This window comes from Ahaetulla prasina, chromosome 1 (assembly GCF_028640845.1).
Source record: "Ahaetulla prasina isolate Xishuangbanna chromosome 1, ASM2864084v1, whole genome shotgun sequence".
Lineage (NCBI taxonomy): Eukaryota > Metazoa > Chordata > Lepidosauria > Squamata > Colubridae > Ahaetulla > Ahaetulla prasina.
The window spans coordinates 272,005,118-272,018,237 of record NC_080539.1 but is presented as its reverse complement, the minus strand read 5'-3'; the positions used below and the strand labels follow the sequence as shown (position 1 = coordinate 272,018,237).

The 13,120-nt window shown below is 39.2% G+C and overlaps 2 protein-coding genes across 4 annotated transcripts in view; one reads left to right on the top strand and one right to left on the bottom strand.

Annotated features, from left to right (window-relative positions):
- Nucleotides 1–6,398, top strand: part of C1H11orf16 (chromosome 1 C11orf16 homolog) — a 23,142-nt gene extending 16,744 nt beyond the window's left edge. The window contains exons 5-6 of the mRNA XM_058159448.1: nt 837–1,502; nt 4,827–6,398. Coding sequence (XP_058015431.1) covers nt 837–1,502; nt 4,827–5,020 — 860 coding nt within the window. The 3' untranslated portion in view covers nt 5,021–6,398. The remainder of the gene's footprint in view (nt 1–836; nt 1,503–4,826) is intronic.
- On the bottom strand, nt 5,602–13,120 carry LOC131186128 (uncharacterized). Of its 3 annotated transcripts, none has more exons than XM_058159427.1 (6): nt 12,999–13,120; nt 10,314–10,463; nt 8,859–8,939; nt 7,469–7,582; nt 6,969–7,100; nt 5,602–5,768 (listed from the first exon to the last, which is right to left on the bottom strand). In XM_058159427.1, exons 2-6 carry the CDS (start codon nt 10,446–10,448, stop codon nt 5,622–5,624), a joined length of 609 nt encoding a protein of 202 aa, XP_058015410.1. In that variant the 5' UTR covers nt 10,449–10,463; nt 12,999–13,120; the 3' UTR covers nt 5,602–5,621. The 3 variants fall into 3 exon arrangements, with proteins under 3 accessions (XP_058015410.1, XP_058015400.1, XP_058015418.1); XM_058159417.1 differs by lacking the exon at nt 12,999–13,120 and adding an exon at nt 12,511–12,731; XM_058159435.1 differs by lacking the exon at nt 12,999–13,120 and adding an exon at nt 12,511–12,731 and having other exon boundaries at nt 8,859–8,936.

Sequence of the window (13,120 nt, the reverse complement as noted above, 5' to 3'; positions counted from 1 at the left end):
CTGTAGTACTTGCTCTTCACAAAATACCACCTAGGGAGAATATGGAGGCAGCTCTTTGCAGCCATGCGAGTGGGCATAAATTGTAATCAAAGATGGTGACTAAGCCAAAAAGCTCTGTTTTTGAGCATATGTGTTCTCATCTCTCTCCCCCTACACTACATATTGCATTTTAACCGAGGTTTGAGGCTCACTGTGTCTACTAAAATTGAAATAGCTGCCAGTTTGGGTTTGCAGTATTTGCAGAAATCATATTTTGTAACCTGCACAGATTTCTGGCCTTAATAGGGCTTTTTGATTTAGCATATGCCGCAAGTACAATTTAAGTGAATTAGGTTCAGACTGAAATCTTTCTTTTGATTTCTCAATTTCCTTCCCATTTGAAAAAATGCATATTCTTGGCATACTTTAAAATATTTTGAGGTGGGTTTTAGATTTTGTGAAGTGATGGAGAATGCTGGAGTTTGGGGTATTTTTCATCATTCTGTTGTCCCCAAGGCAGCCTATCCTTCGTGATGTGAAAAACCCATGAAAGACTTCATTGATGCTTTACCATGGGATGTGAAGCCAATGCGGTTGCAGATGGAGAAGTTATTGTTCTGTGAAAATAAGATACACATCCTTTAGCTACCTTCTGGCTACATCATTCATCTTGCTAAATGAGGAACTTTTTTCCTCTGCTTAAAAAAATAAAGCCTGCCTAAATCCTTTCTCACATATGAGATGGAATAGTCAAGCATGGAAAAAAAACAAACCACCTTGGTATAGCAGCAAAGTCAATTGTTAAGAACACGTTCTTGGAATTTTTAAACAAACCTTCTATATATTCTTTTCAACAGAAAAAGAAGACGAGCAAATTACAGTCAGCTTTTGGAATGGCAAGAAAGCCAAAGTTCCATTAGGCCTCGCTTTGTGGATTTCTCCAGCACGGTGGGAGAGAATTGTAGAGAGAATCCATATGCCCTACACAAGCAGGAAGCAGTTTGAAGGGCAGCTTCACAGGCCTGGCTACTACAATTATTCACACGGAACTATTCCAGTTTCTGCTTTGGGTGATTTCCAAAGGTGCTGGTGCACACGTTGCTGTTTTATCCGTCCTTGCTGTAATGATTTTCATCACACATGCTTATTGCCTAGACACAGGCAATGTGTCTCCTGTTGCTGCCGCTGTTACTATGATTACAGTGGCTGGTGGATACGGCCCTCTTTAGCCAAATTAACCTCCGGAGATTTAAAAAAAGAATTCACTAGTAAGTCTACACCACCATTCTTAGCAATAGAAGCCTCTCCTGAAGCAGAACATTCTGCTGTGCTACCCAGCTCTTCCTCATCTTCCTCAGAGTCTCAATGTGAAAGGGAAAAAAGTAGGACCGAGAGCACAATGGTAGATCGTGCAGTGAACACAGATTCTAGTCTTTTTGAAAACCCCACCCTACAGGAAACCAGAAGACCAGAGTGGAAGTACTGGAAGAGAAGCCAGCCCACCTTTGTTTATAAAAGCCAAGGTACACAAGATCTCCCTTGATTGATCTCCAATAGATATCTAGAATCTGTTGGTTTCATATCCTGGGTAAAAATCAGGCCACACAATGGGTTATTCAAATATTTCAATATATTATGGCTTATATATGTTGTTTAAATCAAACTATTGTGACTTAGCCTTGATTTCTTAGCATTATGTGTAAAACCCAGTCACTGTCTCATGGGAGTGTATATTAACTAATGATGGTTCACTCTGCAAGTTGCCCCAGATTTAGTATGTTAAACTTGCCCTTGGCCTTTATACATATACCATAAAGGCAGAGAGAAAGACATTGTTTGCATCTACAGATGTTGTTTGATGCAACTTACTATGAGTCATGCTGGCTGAGGATGCTTGGAAGTGCCATAAAGTAACATCTCAAAGATAGTAGATTCTCCTGCGAGCCAGAGACTTTTATGAATATTATAGTGTTAATAGAAGTTAAGTACTCCATCAGAGGCACTTTCATATCTGATTTCATATTTGAGAAAGGGCAAATAGCCACTTATACTACCTTGGTTAGTTTTCAGGAATAATGTGTTTGGATCATAAGGAGTTATCAATCACATATAATATGTAGTTTATGAGACTACTTCAACAGGAAAAACACAAAGAATGTTTTATGATGATTTTATTTTTATTTATTTAATTTTGTCATAACAATATATGTAGGTATCGTACAAAAAGATTATATAATATATAAACACATATATGAGTAAATATAAGGAGGTATAAGCATATATATATATAGGAAGAAGAAAAGAAAAACAATAGGACAGGAACGGTAGGCACGTTTGTGCGCTTATGCACGCCCCTTATGGTCCTCTTAGGAATGGGGTGAGGTCAATAGTAGAAAGTTTTTGGTTAAAGCTTTTAGGATTATGGGAAGAGACCACAGAGTCAGGTAAAGTATTCCAAGCACTGATGATTCTGTTACAGAAGTCATATTTTCTGCAATCTAGATTAAAGCGGTTGACATTAAGTTTAAATCTATTGGTTGCTCTAGTATTATTGCAATTGAAGCTGAAGTAGTCTTTAACAGGAAGGACATTACAATAGATGATTCTGTGAGTTAAACTTAGGTCTTGTCGAAGGCGACGGAATTCCAAGTTTTCTAAGCCTAGGATTTCAAGTCTGGTGGGATAAGGTATTTTGTTGTTTTCAGAGGAATGGAGAACTCTTCTTGTAAAATATTTCTGGACACATTCAATTGTATTGATGTCAGAGATGTGGTGAGGGTTCCAAACAGGCGAGCTGTATTCTAGAATTGGTCTAGCAAATGTTTTATATGCTCTGGTTAGTAGTGTGGTGTTTTTGGAAAAGAAGCTACGCAAGATTAGGTTTACAACTCTTAGAGCTTTTTTTGCTATGATGGAGGGCACCTCGACATGGCAGCTGTAAAATGGTGACATTTTGTGCAGGAGTTGGCAAAAATCATGCCACTCTAAGAAGAACTGCACTTTCAACTCCTACTCGATAAAGAGAATAAGAATTTCATCTGAGCCATAAGCGGAGGGAAGAGAGAATTGGGATGGGGACCATTGCCTCTGGTGCTACCACAGCTACTAATAGAAGATCCAGTTCTCCAATCCCATGGAGTCTTTCTCTTTCTCTTTCTCCCCTGCTTCTCTTGCCCACTGCAGATTTCTTCTGCCAATCAAGGTTAACAAGAGAAGTGGAGGACAGGCAGCAAAATTAGTTTTCTTTGCATTAGTTCTCCTGGCATCAGAAAGAGCCACATGCCCCATTTCCCTTCTCACCGGGAAAGGGAGAAGCTGGAAACAGCTCTTCAGGTAGCATCCCAGTAATAAACTTGTAGAAAGCTTTACTATGAGAGGACTGGCTATAGAAACCCATGGTAAAGCCATTCCCCAGTGAATTTGGTCCCCATAGTTCTCCCATTATATAGTTCTCCTCTCCCACAGTTTAGCTTGTTCCACAGTTGAGGATGAATGGGAAAGAAGGCATCTGTACTATTGGGGAGGGGAGAGCTTAAAGTTACTGCAGGGGCCCTACCCTTGCTCTCTGAGAGAAACCAGGATTAAGATGACCTTTTTCTGCCTCTTTTGATTTGCAATGAGAAATAGGAAAGCCTGAAATCTACTGCTAAAAATGGGTGACCCTGAAAAATCAAGTGGCAGTGGTTGGGGCAAAGCATGCAGTATCAATTGGCCAACAGGAGCAAGGCCACCCCCCAGCCCAATTTACCTTGGTAGGATGCAAACCATACATATCCTTTAAATCTTTATGCTGAAGGTTTGCCAACTCTCTGTTCACAATTGGAAGATAGCATTCCAGACATGGTGTATTTTTCTTTGCAAAAGCTGCTTCTGATCCTTTGGCTGTTTGGAAGGAGGTCCATAGAACCCTCTTCAGTTGACAAGTCAAAGTTGATTTTCATTGCATTAGGAAAAGGATCTCAAAGCCAAACCATAGGTAAGGGTTTCCAACTGTGCAATCTCTAAGATGACTGCTGTGATAATAGAGGTCAGTTTTCACCTTGCCTGTATATGTACAAAATACACAAAGTTAACAAATGCCAACCAATTTCCTACTGAAATCCAGAAGTATATTAATGGTCAGTACTAGATGGTTATATATTATCATGCTGTCAATCAGTTCATGCACTTACATATTTTGGAATGCATTCAGTATTTTAACTTTTTTGTATATGTGTTGTATATGATAAAGAGGTCTTTGCTATAGGCAGTTCTGCCAAAATTGTTTCTAAGAGCGTAATATTAAACCAGATTTTCATTTTCCATTATTTCACTTAAAATAGTCATTGAATTCAACAAACAAGCAAAAGCCAAGTATTTATGTGCCATGGTGGTGCTGTGGTTAGAATAAGGTAATGCAGGCTAATTCTGCTGACTGCCAACTGTCAGCAGTTTGATGGTCAGTAAAATGAGGACCCAGACTGTTGCCGGCAATATGCTGACTCTGTAAACTGCTTAGAGAGGGCTGTAAAGCACTGTGGTATATAAGTCTAAGTGTTATTGCTATTTCTATTTCTAAGAGAATGCCGCCAAGGGAACAATGTTACTGATAGTCTAATTTTATTTCACGTTAATAACCAATCAAGATATCTACCCTTTATAGGCATTAAAGTACTTAAAACAGAACTAGTAATATGGCTGAGCTCACACATTATGCTAAGTGATAAAGCACATTATGATTTGCAGGGCTCATTTATCAAGTCCTCCTCGTGGATCAGATACTCTGCTTGTGGATTTCTGACATTTTGTAGAGTCAAGTTTTCCCCCCCCAACCTTTCAGTCTATAACTGTTATATCATCATCTATAGGAGCCAACACTGTCAGTAGCAGCTGCAGAAAAGAAAGAGCTGACAAAAAAGCCATTTCATCCACAGATGGATTTCCACCAATTCTGTACAACCACAGTGCTATATTTGAAACCATTGAACAGTCTCATCAAAGGCATCTTTCGATGAAGAAAATCTTGAGTCATGGAATTACTAGCTCATCATGGGGAGGTTAATTATGTATAGAATTGCTACCCACTCTTTCAGGAATTCAAGATGGCACTAAACAGTAGCACTGTTTATATAAGATTCTCTTAGCTATTTCGTAAATTCTTCTTGCCATACTACTGAAATCTTGAACCAGGGTAAAGTAATTTTGAAGTAACTGGTTTTTTAAGTTTGAGACTAGTGATGCCACAGAAAAATAAAAGGGAATCAAATCAATATGCTAACAGCCAAAAAGCTTTGTACTAAACATTAGATGCTGATGAGTGTAATGGATTTAGTCATTTATCTTTAGCCAGAATGTACTGTTTGTTCTTATCTACAGAGAAGCAAAATAAAATTATTTTTCCCTACTCTACTTCAAAAGTGCCAGAATTTTAGGTGAACAAAACACAGAGCAGAATCAAATGTTCGTAAGAAAGCAATATCATTCTCATAATTTATTAGGTACAAAGAATCACATAGCACAAAAGTAAAAATACATTCATGATTCAAATTGCAGCAAATGTTAATCAAGTTCAAGCTATAACAGTTAAAAAATAAAGTAGAGAAGAATACTCAACAAAATATATTAGATATGAAAAGATGACACTTCAGACATTGAAATTGATTTTAATTGTCATTCTTAGGAGATAAATGAAAAACCAGATTTACACTTTCTCCTGGATGAACATTAACTAGGTGTGCTTCTTTGATTGTGTCATCATATGAAGTTGTGTTGATTATGTATGAGCCAGGTGACACTTCAATGAGGATCTCCTGCAATGGACAAAAACAAAACAAAACAAAAAACCCTTCAATTTTAAAACACAAAAACAAACTTCTGCATCAGGAGGATATTGTTCTTAACAAACAAATGAATAAAGTTTAGTAGCATTGTGTGAAAAAGAATTTACTCTATTGATCAATCTATTTGAGCTGAAATATATTAGTTAAAATCTACTGGAGAAAGATAGCAACAGTTCATCAGAGTTTAAGGCAGCAATTGTCCTGTCAAGCAGATTATTGAGTTTTCAATCCCAAATCTATTACGTTATATTCCAATCTGTTGTGTCACTAGGGTACCCATAAATATTACATCTTCATTTCAAGAAATCTTTCAATCTGTATACCGTATATACTCGAATATAAGCCGATCCGAGTATAAGCCGAGGTCCCCAATTTTACCCCAAAAAACTGGGGTAAACTGGGGACTCGAGTATAAGCCGAGGGAGGGAAATGAGGCAGCTACCGGTCAGGGAAAGCCTCCCTCCCTCAGCCGAGAAGGCTGGCGGCTCCCCCGCCCCGCCCTCTCACTGCACCGGCAGGGCTTCCCCGCGCTAATGCAAAAGCCCGCCAAGTTTGCACCATCCGGTATAATGTGAAAAAAAGAAGAAGAAAAAAACTCGAGTATAAGCCGTATATACTCGAGTATAAGCCGAGGGGACGTTTTTCAGCACAAAAAACGTGCTGAAAAACTCGGCTTATACTCGAGTATATACGGTACTTTATAGCATGGTATTCAATACTTGCAAGTAGGCTTTTATTGAAGCAATACAAGATTTCCTCCCTCTCTTCTCTTGATTTTGAAAGTTTGTCTCAGAGTGTGTGTATTTGTGTGTGCAAATGAAAATTATTGTATCTGCAATTTTGTGGACAGATAATAAACTGGTAATGAACTATACAGAAAATGCAAAATGCATTAGCCTTAACAATCCAGTTCTCAGTGATTCTAGTCATTGGGTGCTTCATCTCTGGAGGTTTTTAAGAAAAAATTGGACAAGCATTTGTCCAGGATGGTATAAGGACTTAAGCCTTGGGCAGGGAGTTGATCTCCAGGGTCCCTTCTATCCCTATGATTCTATGACAATAGTCTGCATGCCTACCTGCAAGGAACATTAGAAAATATGATTTAGCAATATCAAGATGGCCATAGATTTCCCATCCCTATCATGCAATTTAATGCAACTTGATACTTACTTCTGATGCAGATGGCTGAGCTGGAATTAATGTAGTTGGTTCAGTTACAGCAGTTGCTTCAGTTTTGTGACGTTCAGGCTTTCTCACTCCTGGAACATTTTGCTTTTCCATTATTGGAGCATTTTTCTTTTCCTAGAGAGAACACGTTATAGCTTTCGAGTCTGGAAGTGACTAAGTTCAGACTATACATCAGCATCATCTTGCCCAAATCATAAATAACACTATGCAGGAGTAAATGCCAGAAGGTATCAAGGACACCCATCAAGAATTGGGGGCAAGTATGACTTTTCAAAAACAATGTGCTCAGCAATCTCTCTCTGACCTCCCTCATAATTTCTAGGGAAAGAAAAATGTGGCATCATATGAGATGGGAAGGCCCCAATAACTCATTCACCCAATTCTAGTCATTAAAATCCTGGCTAAAGAGAATACATGGAAAGTTCCATTGCCCTTAAATAAACAATTCTGCCTTTGAGGAAAGCAACTTTCAGGACACTTACCTCATCTTCAAATGCTCTTAGCAACTTTTGAGAAGCTTCCCTGCTGTGGTAGCGAAAAATATGTTCAATTTCATTCTCCTCAAACTGAAATGGTGGTACTGAACAGTAGTAATTCTAGAGGAAAGTTGTTGATGAAAAAGGGATTACTAAACCCACTTTGTGTCCATGAAACAATTTAAAGTATGTGTGGGGTTCAAAGCAACCCCCCATATTCACCCCTCCATTTAAATCCATATTGTTGTTTTAATGTTCAAAGCCAGACTTGTCCTATTGAGACCTGATGTGAGCAACAGTCTCCTGGGCTCTGCTTCCGCTTTCTGCCTTCAGAAGAGCAAATGAAAAAGAAGCTTGTTTATTTATTTACCTAACTTATATGCCACTCATCTCGCCAAAGTGACTCTAAACCAGAATTCATATCTGTAATAGGACACTTGCATTCTACTCTACACAGCCGGTTCTTCCTCTTGAAATGAGAACAATGATCCATTATCTCTTATGTCCATTATGTATGTATATATGTATGTATGTATCTATCTATGTATCTATGTATCTATCTATCTATCTATCTATCTATCTATCTATCTATCTATCTATCTATCTATCTATCCATCCATCCATCATCATCATCATCTGTCAGTACTAAATACACATATATGCAGTTCAAAATGCTGGAATGATGGAACAGGTAGGAAATGTAACTAAAATAGCTACATCAAGGCTTTAAAAGTGTTTAAAGGGGGGCCTGAAACTGTATGGGCAGCATCTGCTGAACTTTTCTGAAGGCAAAGCGAACAGAATACCAAAACTAAACAAAGAATTCTAGGCTCTTGTATCTCACATGAAATATTACTGTATGTAATACAAAATAAAATATATTTATATCCTGCGTTTTCTTCCAAGCAATGAATTTTCTAATACAGCTAGCAGAAGTGCACACAAATGAAACACAAGTTTGTCCTTGTAAAAAGGATTTGTGTTATTTCACAAGTGATAGTTTAACATAATACATCCTGATTTTCTTAGAAATTAAAGTAATTGTTAACTGTTACTTGGTTGGGATTGTAGTTGCTCATGTCAGATTCTCAAAGGGTTGAGTCAAGATCACCAGTATTTTCAGCATATAGCAAGTCAGAGGTCTGCTCTGAAGGGTTGAAGAATATTTGGGAGCAGACGGAAGGTGCCAAAGAGACTACAGGTGAAATAATTAAAAACAACTTTTGCCTTCCCTTTTTCAAGGGCCTTTCCTGGGTCTCAGCCTTTTCTGTGAATGGGAACAGACTAAGCTTTCACTAAGAAAAGGCCTAGCCTAAATTTAGCCCACAGAAAAACCCATCATAGAAGAACCCATTTATGTCATAATTGCATTTTGCCTCTTTATAGAACTGGTTACCTCGCACACTGCAGAAATACAGGCCAGGTGTTCAGCAACTGCAGCAAAAGCAACTTCAAGAGAAACATCAGCCTCTCCCTGCTGTCAAAAACAGAATGTTACTATAAAATGTACCTGCAGAGACACATGGTGTAAACAAAAAATAACATATTTTGATACAGAAACAGCCTTCCAAAATATGAGGCCAAATACATATGGCTTGATACTCTGGCACATCATTAATATCGTGTTTTCCTGAAAATAAGCCCTCCCCCGAAAATTAGCCTACCACGAAAATAAGCCCTCCCTGAAAATATTTAACCACATGCCTCTGGTTAGGGAGGCAGAGCTGGAAATCAGGTAAGATGGCAAGAGGATCCCCGTCTCGCTCCACACGCCCCAAAATAATAAGACCTCCCCAAAAATAAGGCCAAGTGCTTAATTCGGGGTTCAAAACGATATAAGACAGGGTCTTATTTTTGGGGAAACACAATATTTAGTCTCCTTTAAAATACTACTCAGTGTTGCATCTTGTCGCTTTGTCAGATTTATTTACAGATATTGATATGCTAAGCATCTGTTTTATTGAAGGTTTCTGCCTCATCTAAACCCTGTCCTTAGCTATATGGCCAAGATGATGTGATTATTTATTTAGAAGAAGGACTGTGTGGAAAGTAGCAGGTAGCAGAAAAGACAGAGGGTCCATGAGAAAGTCTCCTGTATGGAGGAATCTTTGAGATATTTAGAGTAGCAACAACATTTAGAAAGAAAATAGCCCAAATCCTTTTGCAATGAATCTAATGGTAGTTTTGAATGGTAGAGCTATTGATAATCTTGCTGGGTACTTAATGAGAACATCTTGAAGTCAGGAACAGTCTGTAGTTTGATGCATCAGTTCCAAATCTGGCTGAAGTCAATTCTTATGATGTCCCCTACAAACCTAGTTAGAAATGAAAAGGTATCCTACGCAAGCTATCGTGTACCCCAGCTCTTGAGGCAAATGTAAACATTCACACAAAATGTTTTAAGTCGGAAATAATATTCATTTCTATTCGTTGAAATGTTTTAGTTGCTTCTCATGACACTTTTTAAACCACTTTTTACTAACGTTGCTCGCTATGAGACATAGCATTTTCTTTCTTTCTATAAGAAAAGATCCAATTTGGTCTAGTGGTTAAAGCACCAGACTAGAAACCAGGAGACTGTGAGTTCTAGTCCTGCTTTAGGTACAAAACCAGCTGAGTGACTTAGAGTCAGTTACTCTCTCTGAGCCCAACCCATTTCAGAGGATTGCTGTTGTGGAGAAAAAAGAGGAGGGTGGAGTATTAGGGAGGTTTGTTGCTTTGAGTTGTTTATAAAAATAATAAAGATGGGATATCTATCAATCAATCAAATATAAACCTTGTCTGGAGGGCAAAGAACTGGAATCCAGGTACAGGCTCTAAGGCTTATTGTTTAAAACCAAACAACCCTTACCCGAAAGGTCCTGCTTTGGTGATGAGAAGGCAGGCACCAGTACAATTTCCGTTTTTTTGCTCGCTCCAGAACTTGCCGAGAAAGTGTTGCTGTACGCTGCATGCGATGCTTCTCATTTAGTGGCTGGAATGCCATTCCTTGAATTCAAGTCTTAAAAAACCAGAAAAGTTGTTCAGCCAATAACAGAGTTGGAAGGTACCTTGGAGGTCATCTAGTCCAACCTCCGCTCACACAGGAGACCTGCACTAGGGATTTGAACCACCGAACTGCCGACCTTTCTGATTGACAAGCTCAGTGTCTTAGCCATTGAGCCACCTAGACTGGTCAAGAACAGCAGTGTTGGAGAAAAGATTAGGAGACAAGGGAGAATCGTATTGCCTAGCTAGCCAACTCTCTGACTCCTTCTCCCAGTTTTCCACCATAAATGTTATTATTCTACCTCACTTGAAAGGATATCTTTCCCAATCCTTCATTTCCCATCTTCAAACTCTTTCCTTAAGCCAGCCTTCTCTCAATACAAGTACTTTTCTTTAACAAAATATTACAAAGTTATCAAGGCAAGAAGAAAAAGTCACTTGGTATACTTCACACACACAAAATTCATTATGATTCTCAAAAATGTTGGCACAAAAATGACCAGGTTTGGGACTTGCTGAGGCCTGCTGGTTTATAGAACTTTTCTTCACCATTCCTGTTTGCTCACCTTCTTTTCTTGCATATAAAGGGAGAACCATGCTGACAAGAAAGAAAAGTTGCATCTGCCACTTGGCCTCTTCCCACTGCTAAGCAAATCAGCTGAAGTGACAAGGAGTGACAAGGAGGAGATAACAAGGCTACTGTATATTTTTGCTACTTGATATAAACCAGCTGTGATTCAAAGACACAACCCCATAGGACTCCCTTTTCAATTAGCCACAGTTTAATATTATTTCTGATCTCTAAACTGAGCCCTAATTAATTAGGTGTAATTAATACTCTATCAAGACAGGATCAGAACACCAAGCTTTTTCTACTGTCTTTGTCCTTTCTTGATAATGTAAATATAATATAGTTTGTATTTTATCACTACATGTACGATACAATACTGCCAGCCAACAACAGTGGTTGATAAACTTCTATTTATACTTTACTATTGGATAATCAATCATTATTTATTCAGTAAGCCATGGCTGAAATAAGCTATGGTTTAGTTGCTACATCTAAATCAAGCCTAAAAAAGGAAAGAATTAACTGTTAATCAAACTTGAAATATACTCCAGATTGAAATAATCACTTTAGGTTTTGACCCTAAGTACATTTTGCTTGGAAGCACCCCCATGAAAATCAGGAAAATAGTTTTCTCAGATGTGTATCATGTTATACTTTTTTTCACATTATACCTTCCGGAGGAGTTGCCTTTGTTACGAGTTTTGACTTTTGGGATACTATGTGTAACCAATGCATTACACTGGTTAAATTGAAAAAAGTTACAGTGCATCTCAGTTGTGAGTACAGCTGAATTTATCAAAAGAACACACTGAAACTGTCTCCTTTGTAGCCTCAATAGGCATCCAAGCCTTGCACCTGTTATTTTGAAAAATGACTAATTCCTACAAATGTAGGATGGGGTAGGAGCTCCTATGTTTAGGCAGTTCCATGCAGACATTATAATGCAACTGTTGGAACTTTACAAGAATGCCATTTTTAATGCTGTTTACCCAGAAAAAGAATGCAGCTAGTTCCTGCCATTATAAAAAATCGCCAATATGTAAACCTACCCTCAGTATTAACCTCCCCAGGAAACCCAACATAAAAAAAGTTACAATGTCGGATAACAAAATACAATTATGGGTAGCAACCAAATTTATTGGCAAACTTCTAAAGGAGGGATTGCTTTCTTCATTGTAGAGGGTCCAGAGATAGGCAATTTCCCACCCACCCCAAACTAATTAATGTTGGCTAGTTTTAATATAACCAAAGGACGCTAAATGGGGCAAAGGTCAAATAGACCAGGGGTCTCTAACCTTGGCAATGTTAAGCCTGGTGGACTTCAACTCCCAGAATTCCCCAGCCAGCTAAGCTGCTTGGGAAATTCTGGGAGCTGAAGTCCACCAGGCTTAAAGTTGCCAAGTTGGAGACCCCTGGGACAGACGCCTATTAAACGACCTTCGCTCAAAAAGCACACATACGCCATCTGCTGGCAGCCTTAGGAACTCACCGTCGACAGAAGCTGTGAAGTACAGCAAAGCCGAAGGAACGGAAATGCAGGAGCAGAGCGCTTATCTCCTCCACATAAGCCACTTTCCCAGGGAAATGCTTGCTTGTCCTTTCAAATGACAAACGATTGAGTAAGAACTACACGACGTCACCAAGGACGGCTACAAGAAACGGCTAATTTCCTCAAAAATTCTAACCAGAGCCAATGGCTACTTGTAGCCGCGGCCCAGGCGAGGGAGGAAAGGAGGGAGGGGCGTTGGTTTCGCGGAACAGCCATTCGTGGCGCTACAGCCCCGCCTTCTTCCTTTCGGAAGCTGCTTGGCTGTGAAAGGATAGGAAATAATAGCTGCTTTACGGTCTCGGGGATCAGTTCTACTTTCTTTGAATTCAGGGCATTGATCGACCCGGCAAGAGAAGGCGCGATCCCCGAGTGCCACTATTTATGCCAGAGAGGGGCTTCGGGCTGGAAGATGCAGAAGTGGGGCTTACCTGTTGGATACCGTAGTAGTAGATACTTAGGAAGCCACGAGTTTAGGATTGAGGTCTTGAATTGTTTCGGGCCGGCCGGAATAAGGGATGCACTTTGCAATCCTCTGTACGGTACCCTCCCG

Excerpts from the sequence above, each read along its gene's own strand:
- LOC131186128 (XM_058159427.1), bottom strand. The coding sequence starts at position 10,448 with ATGGCATTCCAGCCACTAAATGAGAAGCATCGCATGCAGCGTACAGCA. Across the intron at positions 8,940-10,313 it reads ACCAAAGCAGGACCTTTCGG|CAGGGAGAGGCTGATGTTTC; the intron begins GTAAGGGTTGTT and ends TGTTTTTGACAG. Across the intron at positions 5,769-6,968 it reads CTCAGCCATCTGCATCAGAA|GAGATCCTCATTGAAGTGTC; the intron begins GTAAGTATCAAG and ends TGTCCATTGCAG.